The sequence below is a fragment of the Lasiosphaeria miniovina genome (assembly GCF_030549165.1).
Source record: "Lasiosphaeria miniovina strain SMH2392-1A chromosome Unknown B0T26scaffold_1, whole genome shotgun sequence".
Lineage (NCBI taxonomy): Eukaryota > Fungi > Ascomycota > Sordariomycetes > Sordariales > Lasiosphaeriaceae > Lasiosphaeria > Lasiosphaeria miniovina.
The window spans coordinates 4,519,841-4,540,320 of record NW_026848220.1 but is presented as its reverse complement, the minus strand read 5'-3'; the positions used below and the strand labels follow the sequence as shown (position 1 = coordinate 4,540,320).

Below are 20,480 nucleotides of genomic sequence, written 5' to 3'. Positions count from 1 at the left end.
TACGTACTCCCCTTGCCCTCGGATCCGCTTTTCCCTCGCCGCCGCCGCCGCATCCGCCGCCTCCGCCTCCTCTGCCTCCTCCGCCGCCTCCGCCGCAGTAGCAGGCTCGCGCTGCGGCTCTGCCTTGGGTCATCTGGGCTGAAATTTCTTGCGAGTGACGTACTACGTGGTTATTTTTCTTTGTTTTTTATTATTTTCCCCCGGGTTTGTGTGTGTGTGTGTGTGTTTATCTCCCCCCCCCCTGACTGACTAGCTGGCCGACCCCCGACACTTCGCGGCGAGGAACTAGGCACGTACTCTGTACTGTTCTGCTCTGCTCCGCGACTGTGACACGTGTTCGCCGCCGCCCGCCGCCGCCCGCCTGTGGCTTCCCGGACTGCCCAGTCCGGGGACAGGGTTGGGGCTGTTCACGGCTGGGTTGGGCTGAGTTGTCGTTCTGTCCGTGTGTCGGCTGCCGGGTGCCGCATGCCGCTGGCCAGCATGTATGAACAACGTCCGGGACCGGGGAAAGCTTGGTTCGGATGCGTGCTGGGATAGAGTTTCCTATTCTTTTTGAGCCTCGGTGGCTTCTACCCGAGTTAGTGACTAGGTGGGCCAGCCCACTGGTCGGCTGCATTTGCGTGCTGTGCTTAGCCATCCGCTGCCTCTCGGGCAACAGACAGAAAGGAAAGTGTGCGTTTTGGTTTAGGTTCTGCATGGATTTGTTCGTACGTACATGCCCCCTGGCTCCAGCAACAGCACTGTCTCGGCCGAGATGAGACGAGGCAAAGAAAGGTAAGAAGATGCTTGCCTCTTCCTGCATGTAACTTAACGTTGGCTATCGACCCTGCTTGTATATATTCTTGTTATGCCAACGGTTGTCTACGTCGGCGTGTTTTGTGTGTTGCGTATAGAGGAGAGATAGAGAAAGAAAGGGTGTGTTGTGCCCACAGGCCTGTTTCGTTTCAATCTCAGAGACGCACGCACACGCACACGCTGGCGTAATATTCGTTTCCTAGTTTCCTTGCATTTGGGCGTCTGCTTTGGGCTCTCACGAACCCGCACCTGTATCTGCCTGCCTGGCTAGCTAAAGTCTTGATTCGGTTCGTTGACTGACTGACATGCTGACCACTCTTCTGACAGACAAACACACGTATAGGCCAACAGACAAGTAGATAGCAGGCAGCAAGGGCCGCGGAAATCAAAGAGAGCCGTTTGAGGCTAGCATAGCTGCTAACCGTACATTTCTTTCTGTTTATTTAATATCACTGAGAGGTGTGTAATATGTCAGGACACTTAACTCATCCTTCGACTGGAGACTTATGCCAATCATCACGTATGTACCCACAGAGGAACTAAAGTAGAGCTGTATCCGGCTATCCGTCACAACGATGCAGAATAATAGTAATCTTAAACGAAAGAAGGTATTGCGGAGAGACATCGACGAGAGAGAGAGGGGGGCTCCGACTCTCCGTGACTTCACTAATCTCAGTATCTAATTTCAAGTCCTCGAAAGCAAAAGGGCACGTCCCGTGACCGAAAATGATTAATTAATTAAAAAGGAACAAAATGGAACGTCCCCAGATGAGATAGCAGATGACGATCAGCGGCCGCGGCGGCGTCGTGAGACATGCATGGCCTGCGACAGACTGGGGGGTTGATGATGGAAGGGAAGCCGCCGAGTGTCTCGGGAAGATCTGGCCAGCAGCCCTTGCCAATGATGCCGTCGTGCCATGTTCCAACTTCTCTCGCGAACGCTGACTGCCCGCCCTGCATGCAGTGCTACCGTTGTTTGTGGAGGAGGGGCTATGTTGAACTCCGCACTAGCTTAACGGTACACATATTTCCACCTACTCAGAGACTCTAGAGTGTTGGCTTATCCCCTTGATCTTAACGTAGCTGCCGTTTCTCACATATCTGTGCATAGATGCTCGCTTAGCCAAAGACCGGAGAGAGACAAACAAGGGGCGTGTGCACGTCCGTTGACTCAGCTGAGGCTCGGCCCCCCTTTTTTTCTTTGCTTTCCCTGCGGTTCCTGGTGCGGTTCGTGTGTCATGTCACAGTTACACGGCCCGTGGGTTTGGCGGCGACTGGCAGCAGAGGGATCTCCGAGTGGAAATATGCGTATGAACAGACAGACAGACAGGCAGGCCACATACATGGATGAGCGTTTGTAGTCCCTGGCCGACCCTGGGCGGTGGGCAGAAGAAACGACTTCTCCACGGGCTCAGCTAGCTCATGCCGCCTCCCTCTGCCTTGACTCCCGACCCAGGCGGTGCCTCTGTTGGTGTTGGCCTGGGGATTCGTTCGTCTGGAGGGGGCAGGAACGAACGGTGCGGAAAGAGGCAGACGAACGAGGTCTGGGCGAGAAACACGGTGTCTAAGCCCGACGAGGCATCAGTCTCACCCGAGGCCGTTCTTTTGAACCCTCGGGGACTTCTTTTCTTCCCAAAAGGTCCAAGACGTGTACGTGTCAGGGACTTAGGGCTGTTTGGCCTCTGTGGTTTCTTGGTCCATGTCGTCGATCAACTTGTTCATGTGCCTGCCACTGAAGTGTTGTTCAAGAGGCGGTTTATATGTGCGTTTGCTGTCTCTGAGCGGGCTCAGTCAGGTTCAGCCGCTGCTGTCTCCCTTCCTTCTAGTTCTCTGTTACAAGCGCTTGCTTTCGCCGGAACTTTCCGCGAGGAAGGGATCGAAACGAAGACCGAGGCATGAGCTTGGTGGATGGGCGGCTGCTCTTACATGTGTTGGGTGGGAAGTCTGTCTTGACTGGAACGTAGTCTTGGATATCTCTGGTACAATCTATACATGAATCAATATCTTGTGTTTGTATTGCAAATCCGAGGCTGGCGGTCACCGAGTACGAACATTACCTACCCACAAAGTAACGCTCCAGAGACTTCGGTAATTAGCCCCCAATTAAAAATAAAATGGAATGAAGGTTAAAAAAAGAGACCAGGCAGGAAACAAAAGAGAGAGAAAGAGAAAAGACGATTGAATTCGCCGGGAATTGAGCCCGACGTGGGGGTCGAACCCACAACCTTGAGATTAAGAGTCTCACGCTCTACCGATCTGGTGAAGCCGGGTTAGTATGGAAGAAAGCACGGTTGGGTTTCGAGGGTTGGATGAACTCACTGAGCTAGCCAGGCTGAAGCCTGTTTTCCGTTGCGGAGCATGTAAGATGTTTGGGCTTTTATGGGGTCCAAGAACATATATTTTCGAGTTCGGTCCCACCCCCTTTTTCTCTCTCTCAAGGGACCCCTGAGTAACGTCACTACGAGACACAGAGAGGTTCCAGTAAAGATCTAGACTTGCTCTTTGCATGTTGAATATTGCTTATCATGTTTCTAAGAATGCAATCAAAGAAGAAAAATAAACCGTGTAACTGGTAATCTTCAACAAAGTGTAACTTCTGCCTACACAGCCTTGAGACTCATCAAAACCTCACCCAGCTAAGACAGCCTTACCAATTCCTCTTCTCTATCTATCTCACTCTTTTCTAAACAAGCCCCTGACAGCTACCTCAAAGCCTGTTTAAACATAACACCCGCCCCTTTCCCCAGACAAGATCAACAGCACACGAACAGAGCACGTTGCCAGGCCACCACAACAGGCTATATCTCTATCGTGCACCCCCACCCGAAAGCCGAAAGCTAATATATCTCCCTATCCATCCATCTCTCCCGGCCAGCCACAGCCCGCGCGGCACGTCCAAGTACCGCTCTTACACATATAGGTATACATGTGTTATCCGCCTGCTTGTATTGTATTACATGTGTGATTTATCCCGGGGTCTTACTAGCCCGCCCGCGGACGCTGTACAACACAACGCAACACAACACAGCACACCACACCACACCACATAAGCAGCTATCAGCCATTCCCCCTCCCCCCTTTTCTGCGAGAACCCCCACACATCTATCCGCATGTTGAATATATTATATTATATCAGACACGGGCCCAACCAGCTAGTGTTTTCTGTCCGACGTGCATGCTTGCGCGGCTGCATGTGTGAGCGGCTCCTATATGATGTGGAAAGATAAGAACGCTCTCGGGTTCGGGCGATAGGTAGGCAGGCATGTAGGTAGGTAGGTCATGACATCGAATGAGCGGCATCCCTCTCCAAATCTCTCTTGTCTGACCAGACAGACATTCCGCACCAAAGGGGATAAACATCTTGGTTTCTATTGACCAAGCGATGAATGGATTGGGGGCTTGTGTCTATCTCTGTATCTGTCCACCTGGCTAGGAAGCCCGCCCAAACGACGGGCCGACGAGAGAACAGAGCACTTTCAATTGATCCAGTGGAGCTGTTTAACTGTCTTAACTTTAGTGTGTCCATCACGGGGCAATGGATATAAGCCATTTTACCTTGGCGATAGATCTTACTGTCGAACTCGCTCCCTGAGTTGACGAAATATATACCCAGTAGAACACTTTGCCCTGCCTTCCCTTGACCAGGTAGTTAATTACAAAGAGAGCTCAATTATGTGAGAGTAATTCCACACCACCAGGCCACGACAAGCAAACGCAGAGAGAGTCCAGCGGGAGGGGAGGGACAGATTGCTCCAGAAACCGCGGCGCAAGTTCCTGGAACACCAAAACACCAGACCACGGTAGAGCCGGAAAACCAATGCCCTCTTATCTTGCTCTCACACTCTCACCTACCCGCTCCAAAAAAAACCAGAACACTCGAGTTTCTCTTCCCTTAGTCTAAACCTGTTGTTGTCTAGATATCTAACTAGAAGTATAACAATACATACTTCTCCTGCAAGCACTGCTCTTATAGTATATCCTACGAAACACACAATCATCACGCGAAGAAAACAAGTCGACATATCAAAAAGTCAATGAAAACAATACTGATTGATATTGATAAACCTAAAAAATAAACATCCCCTCCCTTCCCCCCCAAAAAGGTAGTACCCCTTTCCCCCCTCCCAAAAAAGGACACAGAACACCTAAAACGCCACGGCACCGAGGGGCTTGGGGTGTTTTACCCACCCCTCCCCACGTTTGCAACCCCCTTTTTTGCCCATGACAAGATTGAAATAATAAAAAACCGACCATATTTACCGGTCTGCCCCTTCCTCCTCGTCCCTTGGCATGTCCAACTATCCAACAGTTGGCACCCGCCTGCCCGGCATATATATATATATATATATATCGGGAGACGCATATCCAAAGAACTTGTATCCCCTCGTCTTTGGTCTCCGCCTCTATCCGTCGCCCAATGTGTATTCTCCCCTTGTTGACGTAGAGCAAAGGACAATGTCCAATGATGATGTATATGTCCATAAAAGAAAGTTAAAAACAAAGGGAATCGAATCCGCAGCAGAGGCTTTTGTACGATACACACGTTGTCCCCGGTATGCTCTATTCCCAATGCCCCGCTCAGGCAGGGCAGGTAGTAGTGGCACGAGAAGGGACGTTGTGGGGGAGAGGATCAAGGTATTTATATATTTGGAGGTAGTGATGGTAGCGTATTTGTCCACTGAAGCACAAAGTCTACAGACTATGCTTGGCTTTGCGAGGAACGAGTCGAAACAAAAAAGATAGAAGTCCATCGCTTTCATACGTTGCGTTAACTAGTTTGGATGCGTGTAACATTAAACAAAAAGGGAATTAAACACGCTTCGACGGCGTGTGCTCGTCAGGGCTCAAAACTGTTGGGTCGGCGACCGGTCTGGCGCGAGACAGAGGGCCCATAAGACCGATCCAAGAAGGCGGGTATCAAGGTGTTGGGATATATAAACAAACAACGGAAGTTCCGTGGATCGGTGTCTTGGGCGCTCCTCTGTCAACTCGCGGCTTCAGCGTGACGGTGCCCGGTGTGATGACTCGTCGCTTAGGGGAAAGGGGGACCCTGATTTCCAGGAGGCGGGAACTGTTGGTTTCGCCGCCCATTCTCCCCTCGCTGAGCTACCCACTCAGCGTTACCGCTCTGCCGGGCGGGCTGCTCGGCAGATACGGGCACCTTGGTGTCGTCGTTGGACGGGCCGGCCGGCGTTCGCACGCTCGGACCACTGTCGCTCGGCGACGGCACAAGCTCGGTGACGGCTTGTGTAATCGAGGCGACGACGTAGCTGCGCAGTTCGCGGTCCTCCCTCGAGTCTTCCTTCTCGAGGCGGAATCGGACGTCTTTGTCCATGTTGGCCCGTCGCAGGTGCTTGATCTCCTGCATGATGTAAAGGAGAACCTCTTCGGGGCAGCGGCTACGCTCCTGGTAGTGCTCCATTTTGCGGACGTAACGCCTCGTCACGTCGGTGGCGCCGTCGATGGAGAAGGCGATGCAGTACGACATCTTCTTACCCCACCCGTCCGTGTACAGCCTCGGGTTGTCCCAGGCCTCCTCGCAGGCGTCAACGTGGACCCATCGCTTCTGGTGCTCCGAGTACACCTCTGTCCAGACGTGGTCCTCGGCGTTCCAGACCCAGCGCACGCGGCCACCGACCGCCCGACAGAGCATGCTGAAGCAGTTGGCCCATTCGCCGCATCGCCCGCGCCGTGTTTGCAGCAGACGCCAAACGTCGCTATATCGCGGGAAGCGTTCGTACGCTCCGCAACCGCCGTTTGAACATCTATACAGCTCCACGCGCAGGGCTCCGCAGGCGTTTTCTTCGGGCGTCGGTGCCGTCATGCCCTGGGCAATGGTCGGGGACATGCACACTGGGCAGGGAGGGTTGTTGACCCATGTGAAAAAGACGCGCTTGAACCACCTGCAATCACTAGTCAGCCGGATCCTTCACCAGTCCAGTCCGGGTCTCTCTCGATGGAGCCCAATATCAAACGTACCTGAGCAGTGCTCGGATGACACAATCTTGGTATCCCCATTCGGGCTTGCGCCCGTCGCCCATGCTCTCTGCCTGTGCTTGCAACACTTGGCATTCCTCCTCGGCCTCGCCGTATATCCTGTCTAGCGGGATCACTTGCAAGGCCTCGTCTAGTAGGCCCGGGTTTTCGTACTTGGTGGGGGTTAGAGAGAGGGTTACGAGCATGTTTCTGAATTTAAGAGATTCGCGGTCCGTGGCCGCTGGCGGTGTTGGGATCTTGGGGAGGTTTCGGACTGAAGAGTAGGAGGGCGGCGTCTGCTGGCCCGAGGCGCTGTGCGACGTCGATGGCCTGCCGGGGCCGGATGCAGACGCAGCAGCACCGAGATTGCTCGACGACGCCCTCTCGCGCGGTGCGGGCGAGCCCTGGCGAGACCGTGTTTCGAGTTCATTTAATCGCTTTGCTCGTAACAACTGCTCAAACCGTAGCCTCAGGTCGTGCGCCCATTCCTCGCCATAGTTTTGGCCCGACGGCGCATCCCCCCTGTCGGCCATGATGTCGTCGGCGATGCCGCTGATGATGTGGATGTGGATGTCGAGAAAGAGTGAGCCGATTAGAGAAACGTCGTCTCCAATGACTGCGCTCTTCCTACCGTCGCTCGGGAAGTGAATTATGGCGGCTTTTTGACGTCTCGGGGTACGGTTTCGGGGGCGGGGGTTGCAGTGAGACGCCGCGTCACAGGCCTTCAATCGACGGCTTCGGCGGCGACGTCAGCAACTTGCAGTCGTGTGGTTTCGCCACAGTCGAGAGACGGTAGTCGCTGTGCGGGCCTCGTTATTTCGCAGCCGTCGATTGAATTTGGCTGCTGTTCGGTTCTAAATCTCCCTTCTTTTCCCGGCGCTGCGACAGTCGAAGCAGCCTACCCACCCTAGGCAGTCGCTGACGAGTGTGCTGGCTAGGCTCTGGCTGATTGCGAATTGCCGCGCAGCGCAACGTTGCCGTCTGGGCAAGACGCAAGACGCACTCTGTCCTCCTCTCGGCACCCTCGCGATGACGGTCGGTCGGTTCTAGAGCGACACGGTCGAGGAGCAGGCGCCGCTGCCCTGGAAACGAGCGGATCCGGATCGATTCGGTTGTCGCAGCTGGAGTCGTTGAGGCGGTCGGAGGTGAAGATGGCAGGGCAAAGCAGGTCAGGTCGGGCAAGAGACAGGCGGAGGTGGACCGGAGGAGCAGGGGGATAAAGCTGAAGATGGGGTGTAAGGTTTCAGGGAGCCGAGGGAGGGTGTCCAGGTATTCCCTAGGTGCTATAGTGCAGTTTGGGGGTGTGTAATCCAAATGGATGGCGAGCGTACGTATGGAGAGGTGGGCGTATGGTGTAATCCTCTACAACTAGGCCCTCCGCGCTGGTGACACACTCCCAGGGTTGCGTGGCAGCACGCACACTGGACTGGACTATACGAATCCCCCAACCTGGAAGTACTTTCGTACCTACGGATAACTTGGGTACCACCAATTCGACTTTCCTCATTCGACGTATCCTACGTATCCTACGGAGCCCCCAGTGGTCCCCAGACCTGATTCTGGCTGTTCAGAAGACTCGAGCACTAAGAACCAGAGTGCCTTGGGTGGCTCGGGTGTTGGTTTCGTTGCGCTCGTCTTTCGCCTCGTCTCGCTCCGGTTCGACTCGATTCGCAACAGCGCACGTAACCCAGGCAAGCGGCGGGCAGCGGGCGGGAGAGGGGAGGGAGGGGGGTGAGAGCAGCAAGGGTCTCGCTTCCACGCTGGGATCCAGGCGACCTGACGAGAGGGGGACGCACCGAGAGAGGCGCCTTGGGCAGAGAACGCGCGTCCACTTCAATTTGGCAACCGCCCGGGCCAATCAGCGCCCCCACCAGGCCCCTCCGCCCCAAAGGGGAGGGGGGGCTCCACGCCATCGAGTCTCCGCCCCACGGGCAACGACCAGCATCCAGAAGTCGACCACCAAATTGTCAGCGTCTTTCCGTTACTCTTTTTATCGCTCCCCAGCTCTAGGCGTGATGCGTTGCAGCGGGACGCTTTCGATCTGGTCCGAGCCCACAGTCGCATCAATCTAAAGCGGGGACCCTAGGGATTGTAGGTTCCTGACGATGACGAGGCGTGGCTGCAGGAGGCCCTAGATCCAATCCCGTGTCTGAGAAACGGCGGCACTGTGGCTGAGGCCCGGGCTTAACGACGACCTCCTGCGTCTCTCATCCATCGCTGCCAGCAGGCAACATCAGGCAAAAAGGCCTACAGGTGGCCCGGGGAGCAGCCGTGCTGTGCTGAGCGGACTCACAGAGAGGGTCGGTAAACTCAGCCTCGCCGGCGGCTGCCCCTCTCCTAAACCCCTAAAACCACGCCCTTCCCCCGCCGCTCGAGTCGCAGATGCGATGCACGCCATTGTCAGGAACTTCACATGGAGCACAGTGCGTGCTTGGCCGTATAAGGTATAAGTGAGGTGGTGTCTCGCAGACCGAGACTCAATTGTCGGAATCAAGAGACATGTTCCAGGTTCCAGTTGATATTAATTACAATAGAGTGCGTCTCCGGCTACTGTTAAAACGTACCCACCTACTGTAATCCACTATACATAACCCTAACCCTGGCCACATTCTCTGCCGCCGTACATCTAAGATTCTGCCGCGTAGTAATTTACCTCTTCTTACTACAACGTAACCCGGCCCTTACCTATCTACCGTAACTAACCTTCAGCCACCAAAACATCGTCGGCGCCGCATTCAATCGACACATCGGTATAGCTTCATTTTCTATCGTCTATAACGTCACGTAGTGCTAACTGGCGATAGAAATGGCCGCCCTTTAAGATCTGAGCGATCCGAGCGACTTTGGCGATCTTAGCGATGCGCCCGACGAAAATGCGCCGCCGCCGCCACCACCACTCTCGAACGCACCGCAATTGCACCTCGCCGTCGTCGCCAACGTCAACATACTTCCAAATGCGGTAAATAAAGCTCAGGACCCTAGATTCGCTCAAACCGCCCAAGTCTATAATAAAAAGCGAAGCTGACAAAACTGCAGGCCTGCTTATAACTACTCACAACTACTCATAACTGCCCACAACTGACAGCCTTACTGATTCATGCCTTCCATGCCAGCGCTTGGAGCAGCGTTGCCAGCGAATGCGATAATTTTGTCTGTAAAATGTGGTATTTCCCTGAGCGGTGAGCTGTAAATCCTTGGCGCCAATGTACCTACAGTACGTGGGGACGTTTTAACAGTAGGAGACGCACTCTTACAATATGACTTGCGTGGCCGGTTTGCCTGTCAGTTTGCCTAGGTTGGTATTCAGACTCTTGGTTGAAGCTCGTTGCTAGGTCCGCGGTCAGATGACGAGTCAGGGCCTATCTGAGCAGTGACTCGGAGCTGATGGAATAGCCCAGGCGAGAGCCCAGGCAGGCTGAGCGTACGTATGCAGGTGTATGTGCGGAATGAAATGTCTTTCTGTTCAGTTCAGAGCTTTTAGTCGGCCCTCCCTGGGGCCTGGACGCTTGACTATTAGGCTGAGAGTTGGCACGGAGAATTTGTACCTAGGCCGTCGTTTGCCTTCCCGGCCGTTGTTGTCTGAGTTCCGGGTTGGGGCTCTTCTTGAAAGGCTGCCCGCTGTCAACGTCAAATTTTCTCTTTTACTACTCAGGAGACCTAGAGACACGAGCGTCGTCGACACAGTGCGATGGTGCGAGGTGTGGGCAGCGGGAACACGGTACTGCGGGTGAAGATGTTTATGTAAGGCAGTGGCAAGGGGGCGAAGATTACGCGGCACCGTTGGTCATTTTCTACCTTCGGCAAGTACAGCACGCACTCCTTCCTACCAAAAGGCTACCACTGGTTTTCTCTCTCTCTTTGGCGTGCGGGTCGTGGGCCAATGGTTATCGCCACTGTCACGCACTGCAACGACGATCTTCACTTAGAACACTTCCTCACGCCCAGCATCGGGCCTCGCATGTTTACTAGCAGCACCTACCTTGTTGACTTGAGTGCACTCTTTATCTAGTGAGTATCTAATTGCCAACGGGCGACGGGGTCGTGGCCCTTGATCAAGGTCCGAACAGGCCCTGGTGGCTACTCTGTACTGGTCCTACGTACCGTCCACGTACCGAGTCTCGGCTTTATCAATCGGGTTGATTGCTCCTAGTCTTGGCACTTTGGGATCTCCCCTCAAAGGCCGCCCTCCCGATTGCCACTTCAACTACGGCTCCATACCTAGACAAGACGCGTTCATTGGCCCGGCCGCTGAATAGCCATTTGCAAACACATGGAGGGTAATTAGGCCTGACCCGGGCTTGCTCCTGGACTGGGGTATCCATCTCATGACGACAGTTATACACGCATCACAATGACAAAGAAGAGGCAAGACCCACCAAGATCCCGGTCACTGAATACCGAGACCTAGGTAAGCAAGGTAGGTGCCTAGGTTGCGTGTTGACATGCCTGCAACATGAACATGCCGGCCAACTTCGGGCCGGCCATGACTCCAGAGACTGGATGACCTTCCTAACACAATCTAGTCGTCGTGCTCATTACTATCAGCTATTACCTATCCCCATACCCGCCCCTCACAGCGCCGAGCTTGGGGAATCTAGCTCAAGCTGCGTCGTCAGTCGCCTCATTTCGAGAGGCGTGACCGCGGATCCGAGCCGACGGCTTGACCCCGTGGTCTTGTGAATCTCCCGCCAAACCCGCCTGTCCAACACTACTACCATGGGAGTGGTGCTGGTCCTGATCCTGGCCATGGACCGGTTGTCTGTTGCCGTCAACCGAGCGGACCCAACGGACTTGATATGGTCCCCTTTCCTATCTACTGGACCTTTCCTATCTACTGGAAACAGCCTCTTCCGTGTTTACCAAACCGAGACCGCCATGGGCCGTTTCGGTTCGCTCCCCTGGACTGACCTAGCCGGGGGGTCACCGCTACATTATTCCTCACTTCAAGATCGACTTCTTGGTCTAGGTAGTAAGCTAGGGCAGTCGTCTCTTGTGCAACTCCCAGCTAAGAAGGGAAAGGTCCCGACTTGGAAAAACGAAAGTGGCAGCAGACTTGACGCGCGTCTCTTTCTCTTTCTCTGTGGATTCCACCGCTTGGGTGGATGGGCCCACTCCTTCCTGCCAGCACAACTTACACTCTAGTCTGGGGGGGGGGGGGCAATTGGCTAAGGTAACATGATCTGAACCTTTCCTCTTCTTCCAGCTCGATGTCTTTGCACTCGTGCCGATGCCGTAGAACGGCAAAGTGCGTGCGTCCACGCAGAAGACGCAAAGTTGTGTTTGATGGCGGATATTGGTTCCGGAACCATATGCCCAAAGACTCAAGTGGTCAGCAAGACCCTCCTTTACTCAGCTTTCTATTTAAAGAAAATCCATTGTCGGGGTATGGCATTTCCGCGCGAGGGATATCTGCCAGATATCCCAGGCCGCCAGCCCCGTCCTATCCGTTCAGGGGTAAGAGAATACAATGTCAACGCTATCGTGGGCCGGAATCAACATGGCCTGCAGTATCTGCTCCTGGCCTTCGTACGAGTCATCCTATGAACTGCCGCATGAATAAGAGATCAACGGTGTGACCGTCTGCCGGCGCAAAGGGTGGACGGAGGCCCTCACCCGTCGCCGGTCACGGCACCCCCGAATGGGACGCAAGGACCTACCTGTGCATGTTGCCCGCTCCCGCTCCTTATACGATCCCGACGGGGATGGGATGACATGGCGTGGCATGGCCAAGGCATAGCAAGAAACGCAGCAGCAGCAGCATACGGTATCTTCATTCATCCACCCCTCCGTCCGAAAGGCTTCATCCGGTGATAGGGTAAAGTAAGGTAGTCTTTGACGCCGCCAAAAAAGCATCGGCAAATCCTCCTTTCCTCTTTCTGACACGACGCACACTCTCTCCCAAGCGCCCACACACACCACGATGGACAGATACAAAGCCAAACGGGGGACGTACGGACGGAACGCAGGCAGGCGGGCGGGCCACTAACATGCAGAATGGACAACGGACGAGGACTAGACTCGGGCATGCACGCCAGAAAGGAATAAGAGAAGACATGGCCTTGGAGTCTTGGCTCACCGGAATTAGAAGGAGAAAAATGGGGGGGAAAGGGTTGCGTACGTACGTCGCCTACGTACGTATGACCCTACTTACTTACTACATACATACATGCACACAGGGGCTGTCTTGCGCCGTCACCGCCTCTTGCTGGCGGCAGCGGTGGCGGTGGCGGCGATATTCGCTCATGAAAATAGTAACAAGACCTTGGTCTCCACTGCCCTAAGAAGAAGACCCGAGACGAGACGAGACGAGACGAGACGAGACGAGACGAGACGAGACGAGACGAGACGAGACGGGGGACGTACAGGAAAAGAAAGGAAGTGAACTAGATCAGCTGCTATTTCTATCTATTGTTGTGGTTAGTTGGTTGGCCTCGTTGAAACTACGCTAGCAGACGACGGCACGAGGGAGCGGGCTTGAGGGAGGGGGAGGAACCAACCAAGGAAATAGTCAAGGAAGCAACTAAGGGAGTAGCTAAGGAAGTGACCAAGGTAGGTGCGTAGACGTAGACGGTGGTAGTTATTCTCGTGATGGTTCCCCCCCACCCTTGTCCCCGTCATTTTCCTCCTTACACTATCTCTGTCTCTGTCTCTGCCTTCGTCTCTATGTCTATCTTCGTCTTCGTCTGTGTCTTGGTGACTCTCCGTTAAAGGGAACCTGACTTGACTTGACTTGTGCACGGATCTTGTTTGTCTATTGTGTCTGGTCTGGTGCTTGTCTTGTCTGATCTTGTGCTGTGTTTGTCTGGTCTGGTGCTTGTCTGGACTAGTCCAGCTCTGATAACGACCATAGCTTTGGTCCTGGTTGTGGTAGCCATATAAAATCTTGGTCTTGGCACGAGATACACTGTAGCTAGCGATGGTTGCTTTGCCTTTCGTCTTTATCTTCTACTATGCTCTTTTTGCCCCTTTCTTGGGTTTTACTCCGCTACCATTTGCTCTGCTTTTCTCTCACCCGCTCCATCTCCCACGCGATACTGTTTGTCTACGGCCCGGCTAGAGAAGAAGAAGAAGAAGGAGAAGGACGAAAAACAACATGGCGGCGATCAACAGCATGTACGTATAGTAAGTAACAAGGAGACAAACAAAGATCCCGCAACAAACTCCCGCGAAGAACGAACACACCTCAAGCCTCTAAACAACCAACCCCCACTGTTCTTCCAACACGCAACGCCTAGTTCAGGAAGAAGAGGAAAAGAGTACCCAAGTGCGCCGTGCTGTGCTGTATTCCAGAAAAAGCCTTTTTACTAGGTTTCCAACCGCGTGTGTGCGTGCGTGTTCGCTGTGTTGTGTATACACAAGGTACATACAATACTACCTCCTTTTCCCGACAGCTACCTTGGTTATTTATAACCACGCTGTATTTGAAAGATAACTGACTCCCGATACCTGTATTATCCCGGACCGACGCCAAACCGACTGGCTGGCTGGCACGCTATCAAGCACCAGCAACTTGAGAAGAAAAAGAAAACAAAAACCCCCGCCCAAAGAAGCCGAAACGCCGCTCCAGTAACAATCCATCTTCCTTCGTCTCTCTAAAACCCAGATGAGCCAGCAGATTTAGAGGAGGACGACGATGACGGGGCCATGCCCATCCCGCCGCCGCCCCCGCCGCCATTAAGGCCCGGATCGAAATAGTGGTTAAACAAGAGCTCGCCCGTGACTGGGTCTGTGGGGAACAAGATTTGCAACGCGTCCTGGATACCGAAAAACACAAGAGAGAGGTCATTAGCCTTTGGCCGTTATATAGTAGAAACAAGGAAAAAAACCAACATACCCAGTCGATATTGTCCATGACGCTGACTGCCTGGCCGGCAATGCTGCCGTGGTGCTGGGACTGACCGCCGGCAACACTTCCCGTGTCGCTGCTATTCTCGGGGCTGCCGGGCGGCAGCCCCCAGAGGACCTCGCCGTTGGAAACGCCGGCAAAGACAAAGTTCTGCTGCATGCTCGCCGCCGCTTGAAGGGGCATACCGTGTACACTCGCCGCAGCCATGGCCATGTTGGACGACGGCGGTGGAGGCATGCCTGGCTCGGTTTTCAGCCCCTGCATCGGCATTGACATGGGCATCACCATCGACTGCTGCTGCTGCTGCTGCTGCTGCTGTTGAAGATGCAGCGGCAACGGTTGCGGCTGTGGCGGCGGCGACTCCTTGACCGCCTGCCTGTCCGGGACGGCCTTTGTGATGGCTGTCGGGGCACGCATCTTGCGCATGCCCATGTAGACGGTCGACTTGCCCATTATCTCGGTCAGGATCTGCAGGCTCTTGTCGTCGCGCGCCATGTTGGGGTCGAGGCCGAAGACGTAGTCGAGACACGGCCAGATGCGGTGGGCCTCGCTGCTGTTGGGGCGGTAGTAGATTTCGGTTGCGAGAAGGAGGGCAATCTGGTACTGCTGGTAGGCGCCCAGGTACCAGGCCCAGTCGCGGAACAGGGTGTTGGCCTCGAGCTGGATGGCAATCTCGATGATCATGATGCCGCTCGTGACCAGCACGCCGTTGAGGCGGTCGGGCATGGGGTTGGTGGTGTTTGCGTGGTAGGGGTGCAGCACCATGGCGTGCAGGCGGTACACCAGCAGGTGCATGACGAGCTTGGCGTACCGCTGGCTCGGAACCACGTCGTTGAGGAACCGGTCGTACTTCTCAAACATGCGCTTGCGGAACTTCTCGATCTTGGTCAGCACTGCCGTTAGCGTCGTCTTGTGCATCTCGAGCTTGCGTCGGTCCGTCCAGATGTTGCGCATCATCTCGTTGATCTCGAACCGCATGAGCGAGAACAGCGTCGACGTCCAGTGCTCGGCTGGCGTCGGAGCCACCATCGTGTGCGCCGTCAGCTCGTCTTCGTCGCAGTTGAGCGGCAGCTTGGTGTCGTAGTCCTCGCGCCGGATCGCCGGCTTGGGTCCCTGGGCCTCGCACGTCCGTATGTCCAGGAAGCAGAGCTGGTGCCAGATGAGCCGCCGGACGTGAGTCTCGAGCGGGCTAAGGCCGTATGCCTCGCCGTCGCGGTGAAGCCCCATGCATTCCGACATCCTGACAGCAGCGCCCACGAGAACAGAATGCGCCCTAGACACCTCTTCTCGGCAGAGCGGAAGCTGCATGAACGGCACACCAGGTAAGCAAGATATACACACACACACGTAACGCAAAGACTCGAGATTTACCATGTACATGACGAAAGCCTGCAGGGTTTCGACCTTTGTTGTCCGCAAAAAGTTTGCCTTGCTCAGCGCAGTCTCGGTGCCAATCTTCAGGTTGGCCACCAGGTGGGCTTTGCTGAGCCCGCATTCCCTGCTGAGCTGATCTTCGTCGAAGCTCACGGCGGCACTGAACCAGGCAGCGAAGACGACGCCCTGGACCGAAGGGCGCGGCTCAATGTACCGGTCGACATCTTCCCAGAAGGACTGGTACACCCCCTGAAACGAAGGCCAGTGGAGGCATCTGGCGATGAGATGCACGGCATCATAGTAACGCGCCAAGAGGATATCGCCGACTTTCTTGGGGGGCAGGAAGTTCAAGAAATTGTGCGACTCGACGACCTGGCCGAAAAAGAAGCCGCTCGTGGGCGGGATGAAGGCCGCACCGGGCCGGAGGAAGTCGGGCACCACGGGTTCGGGGCCGCCGCTAGCGTCAAACATGCCCTCGTCCCTCTGGTAGCCGGGGGCAGGCGCTGCAAAGGCGCGGGGCGTACGAGGGGTACCAATCCCGGCTTGGATCTAGGGGGTGGGGGGCTACATCAGCGACCATACACACCTTTTTAGAGCTTCGCGCGTCTTGGTTGACCTTTCAGGGGGGAGGGAGCATGCATACCTCCTCGGCAATACGAGGCCGGTTGAGCCCTCCGATTCGCTCGGTAATGCGCATCCTGCCCACGCGGATGCCGAGGTCGATGAGATCGTCGGTTGCGCCCGTGCCGTCCAGGTCGTCCTCGTACGTCAGGTCGAGCGCCACCATGGGCGTGATCTCGAGGTCGCGGTCATCGTCAAACTCGCCGTCGATGTCGTCGGCCACGATGCGCTGCTGGTAGCTGCCGCGCGACGTCGCTGTCGTCTTGGCGACATCGCGCTCTAGCTGCCTCTCAAGCGACCCCACCTTTTCCTTGATCTCGGTCAGGCGTAACTGGCTGGCCTCGTCCAGCTTTGGGCCGAGGTAGTGGCAGTCTCGGTTGAACTTGAGGCAGTTGGAGCACGGCTGCGACTTGTCGCACTTGAGCTTGCGCCGCCGGCACTCGAGGCACGATGTGATCATTCGCATGCGCCGGCGAATGGGCTTGGACGACATGGGAGCCGGCCCGCCGCCAGCTGCGCTCTGAGAGTGAATATGATTGTGGGAGTGCGGGTGCGAGTAAGTCTGGTCCCTAGCATCGGCTTCGAGACCGCCCGACACCATGGCCATCCCACCCATCTGCATCTGCGGCCCCATCCCAGCTGAGGATCCATCCCCGTCAACCTTGACGCCAGGCGAACCGGGGGGCATGTGCACCGAGTGGCCGTGGCCGTGGCCGTAGCCGTGAAGCATATGTGGGGCGTAGGCCGCTTGGTTATGTTGCAGCGCCATCGCCGCCCGGCCGTCCTGCCCAAGAGTATCGTCGCCCAAGCCGTCGGGCCGGTCACCATTGCTAGCCATGTTGGCTGGACGATGCGGTGGATGGGCGGACTAGACAGGGTAGGAGAGTAGGATCGGGTTGGTCGCGGTAGCGTGGGGGCATGTTTCGTCGCTCACGGCCTGCCTGTGCCAAATAAAGGCGTCGGCGCGGTCTAGAAGCAGCCCCGCCGGCGGCCTAGATCTAGATAGACGCTCTGTTATGCTCGCTTGCCTTCTTGGTTGGTTTCTTGGTTGGTTGTTTGCTTGCACGGTGCTGCTCGGCAGGTGCTGCGCTGCCACGCGCGGCATCCAATGCTGCTCCCCCGTCTCTCCCGTCGGCTCGCCGTCAAGCTCGAAGATTCCGGGCCCTGGACCCCGGCGCTAGCACGTGCACACGACTGGCTGCACACAACTGCTCAGTGGCAGGCGGCAGCATGGGGGGGTTGCGGCGTCGCGCACTGCTGTAGTGTGGTCGAGTTACTCGGTACTGCATACAGTAAGGTATGTACAGTATGTGCACTGCCTGCACTGACTGCACTGACAGGCCGAGGCTCCGGGGGGTTGTTGGGAGGCTGGCTCGGACGTCACGTCGGCGATTCGTCGTTGCGTGGCGAGTAGAGTGAAGGAGCGGGAGGGCGCTGGAACTGGAACTGGAACTGCGTCGTTGCTTCCGCTACGGACGTAAGGCGACGAGTTGATGCGGTAGAGATGGGGGAGGGGTTAAGAACAAGAGCAAAGAGACGGCCACCCTCCAATAGGTAAGGCGGCGAGGATCTGCCGGGCCCCTAGTTCCTGCAGCTGCTTCAAGCGCTTGGCTACCGGGGAGCGTTGCCGTTGATTCCGTCCAAATACTCGGTAACGACAAGAGGCTAGATTCTAGCCTACGGCGACGTCTCTTTGTGTGCTGTACTGGACGGCTCGCCGATGATGACGCTGCTGCTTAATTTTCAGCCTTTACGCGGAAGACGATCCTAGACCTTCTTGGCGCGGCTGTTCATGCGGACGGCGAGACCAAAATTTAAACAAAGTCTCGCCGGCGCGACGACTCCTGTGACTTGTTGGTTGTGCTCGAGGGCTCGACTCTGCTATTCGACTGGGTCGGAGGGGCAATAACCAGAAAGTCGATGGCCGTGTCGGTCTCAGAGTTCCTTATTTGGCCCGCCGGATATGCAGTCAACTCCGGAGTCAACAAGGAGACACCAGACAAACCACGCTCGATCGCTTGTAGCAACCCGGAGATGATGTTGGCCAAGCAAAGCAAGGCGAACTGCGGATCAACCGTTGGGCCTCCGATTGTGGGGTCAGCGCCGAAGCTGGGAGCTGCGGGATGCCGGACAAGGGATGCGGACGGCTGCGGCGTGTTGTTACTGCCGACAACGGGCGGGCTGGCAGAAAGGGGGGTTTGTTGGCGCGATGACGGTCAGGTCAAGATTTGCATTTGGCATACAAACTTGTCAAAAATTAAACAAAAAAAAGAGGACAGATCCGGGCACGCAGAGAGGGGAAGCTGTCGAGGCCCCCTCATGGCTTGTCTGTGATCCGGGAGAGTCGTGGGTCTTTGAGGCGTTGCCCTCAAGCGCAAATCTCTTGCCTCTCACGATGCCCTCCAGGCCCTGAAGGTTTGATGAGAGGGAGAAGGAGATGGGGGTCTCGGCCTAGCGCCTGCAGATGCAGCAGGCCCAAGCCCAAGCCCAAACGATTTCGCTTTTCTTTGCCTTTCTTTGCTTTGCTTTGCTTTGTCGGCTTCACGCTAACCTCCCCACCGTCTCTCTCTGGTTTCGTGCGCAACGCATCGCACGCTGACCAAACCTATCGGCTCCTTGGCAAGCCGGCGGACGAAGCTTGGGCCGGAGATAAAAACAGCACGGATTCGCCATTTCAAACACTGCCCAAAGCTAGCGCGCCGCCAATCCCTACCTCCCTTAGGTACTTACCTTGGGTAGCATACACACATCGTTTAACAGTCAGTCTTACCAATCAATGGAATCTGGAAGGGCCTCGCTGCCCCGTGCCCAAGGAGAGAGAAGGCTAGGTTTTCGGGGCATTTGTGGATCTAGCCCGGTGACTTTGGGTGGTCTTGTCTCCCTACCCGGTAGGGCCTTGGTGACCTGCCTACCATTAGCCGCTCTTGTCCCCCCTCGGCCGTTTGTGTTACTGACCAGTGTGGGCCTCCGCCAGGGAGATTAAAGTGTACACTACATTCGCATTCAGCTTGACCGGGGCACCCGATCTATCTTGGACTCGGTGTGCTCGCACCCAGCCCAGCTACATGCACCGTCCACAAGTTACAACGTATGCGCCTAAGAAGGAGGGACCGCCGCCGGCGTCTCACTCACCTTTCCACAGTGCCGGGCCCGTTTCTAGCCGGCGTTCCATTAGCATCAGAGATGCAATCTAATGAAATAGTCGGCGAGGGGAGGCTCGACATGGAGACCTGAGAGCTGCATCTGAGTCAGTTTGGTAGCTATCCGCCATCCCAGAGACAGCGCTACACCCCCTCCACGTGAGGTGCGGATGCCCCTATCCCTTTCCCCGCTTGGAGATGCCCAGTCGCCAACCGACAACGACACTGCCTAGAACAACCGTACTGGCACTGGCACTGGCACTGGAACAGCACGCACGGCCCACCACACGCCGCCTTGTTTTCGCAGTCTGGCATGGTTATTTTCGTTTCCCGCTCCGAAGGGCGTCTGCCTCTCGGTTTCGGCGCGTTCTTGCCTCCGGATCCTGTTTCGGTGCCGGGCAGAACGTGAGGTGGGTCTTGAGGATTCCACGATAACCACGCCCGCGGATCACTCGCGATCGGGACACCCGTCAGGGAGGAAGCCTATCGGGTAGCTGTGCGACATGCTGATTCCATTGCCCACCGCGCAGGCTCTCGCGTAACCACAGCGCCCAGCCACCTCCCTTTTCCCTCTCGCCCAAAGGAGGGCCCCCCGTGGAGAATGGGTGCTCATGGCGCTCTGGAGCAGCGAGGCTTCCAACATGATATGTCAAGAGCTTCGCGCAAAAGTTTGACACACAGCATCCTAGCTTTAAGGTTCAAGCGCTTGCCGGCCTCGTCCGACCATG

The 20,480-nt window shown here is 55.8% G+C and overlaps 3 protein-coding genes and 1 non-coding gene across 4 annotated transcripts; 1 reads left to right on the top strand and 3 right to left on the bottom strand.

The window, feature by feature from the left end:
• Nucleotides 1–2,992: 2,992 nt before the first annotated feature.
• On the bottom strand, nucleotides 2,993–3,066 carry B0T26DRAFT_t14. Its single transcript has one exon. It is a non-coding gene; the product is annotated as a tRNA-Lys (tRNA).
• Nucleotides 3,067–5,827: 2,761 nt separating this feature from the next.
• On the bottom strand, nucleotides 5,828–7,304 carry B0T26DRAFT_632244 (uncharacterized protein; the record flags this gene model as incomplete). Its single annotated transcript, XM_060436428.1, has 2 exons — nucleotides 5,828–6,698; nucleotides 6,775–7,304. 2 exons carry the CDS (start codon nucleotides 7,302–7,304, stop codon nucleotides 5,828–5,830), a joined length of 1,401 nt encoding a protein of 466 aa, XP_060303117.1.
• A 3,972-nt stretch (nucleotides 7,305–11,276) lies between these two features.
• On the top strand, nucleotides 11,277–12,288 carry B0T26DRAFT_61373 (uncharacterized protein). Its single transcript, XM_060435940.1, has 2 exons — nucleotides 11,277–12,099; nucleotides 12,280–12,288. Exon 1 carries the CDS (start codon nucleotides 11,488–11,490, stop codon nucleotides 11,911–11,913), a length of 426 nt encoding a protein of 141 aa, XP_060303116.1. The 5' UTR covers nucleotides 11,277–11,487; the 3' UTR covers nucleotides 11,914–12,099; nucleotides 12,280–12,288.
• Nucleotides 12,289–14,266: 1,978 nt separating this feature from the next.
• On the bottom strand, nucleotides 14,267–17,105 carry B0T26DRAFT_634636 (uncharacterized protein; the record flags this gene model as incomplete). Its single annotated transcript, XM_060436651.1, has 3 exons — nucleotides 14,267–15,919; nucleotides 15,989–16,540; nucleotides 16,635–17,105. The coding sequence occupies 3 exons, from the start codon at nucleotides 17,103–17,105 to the stop codon at nucleotides 14,267–14,269; spliced, it is 2,676 nt and encodes an 891-aa protein (XP_060303115.1).
• Nucleotides 17,106–20,480: the final 3,375 nt, after the last annotated feature.

Coding starts and splice junctions, on each gene's coding strand:
- B0T26DRAFT_61373 (XM_060435940.1), top strand. CDS start 11,488: ATGGGAGTGGTGCTGGTCCTGATCCTGGCCATGGACCGGTTGTCTGTT.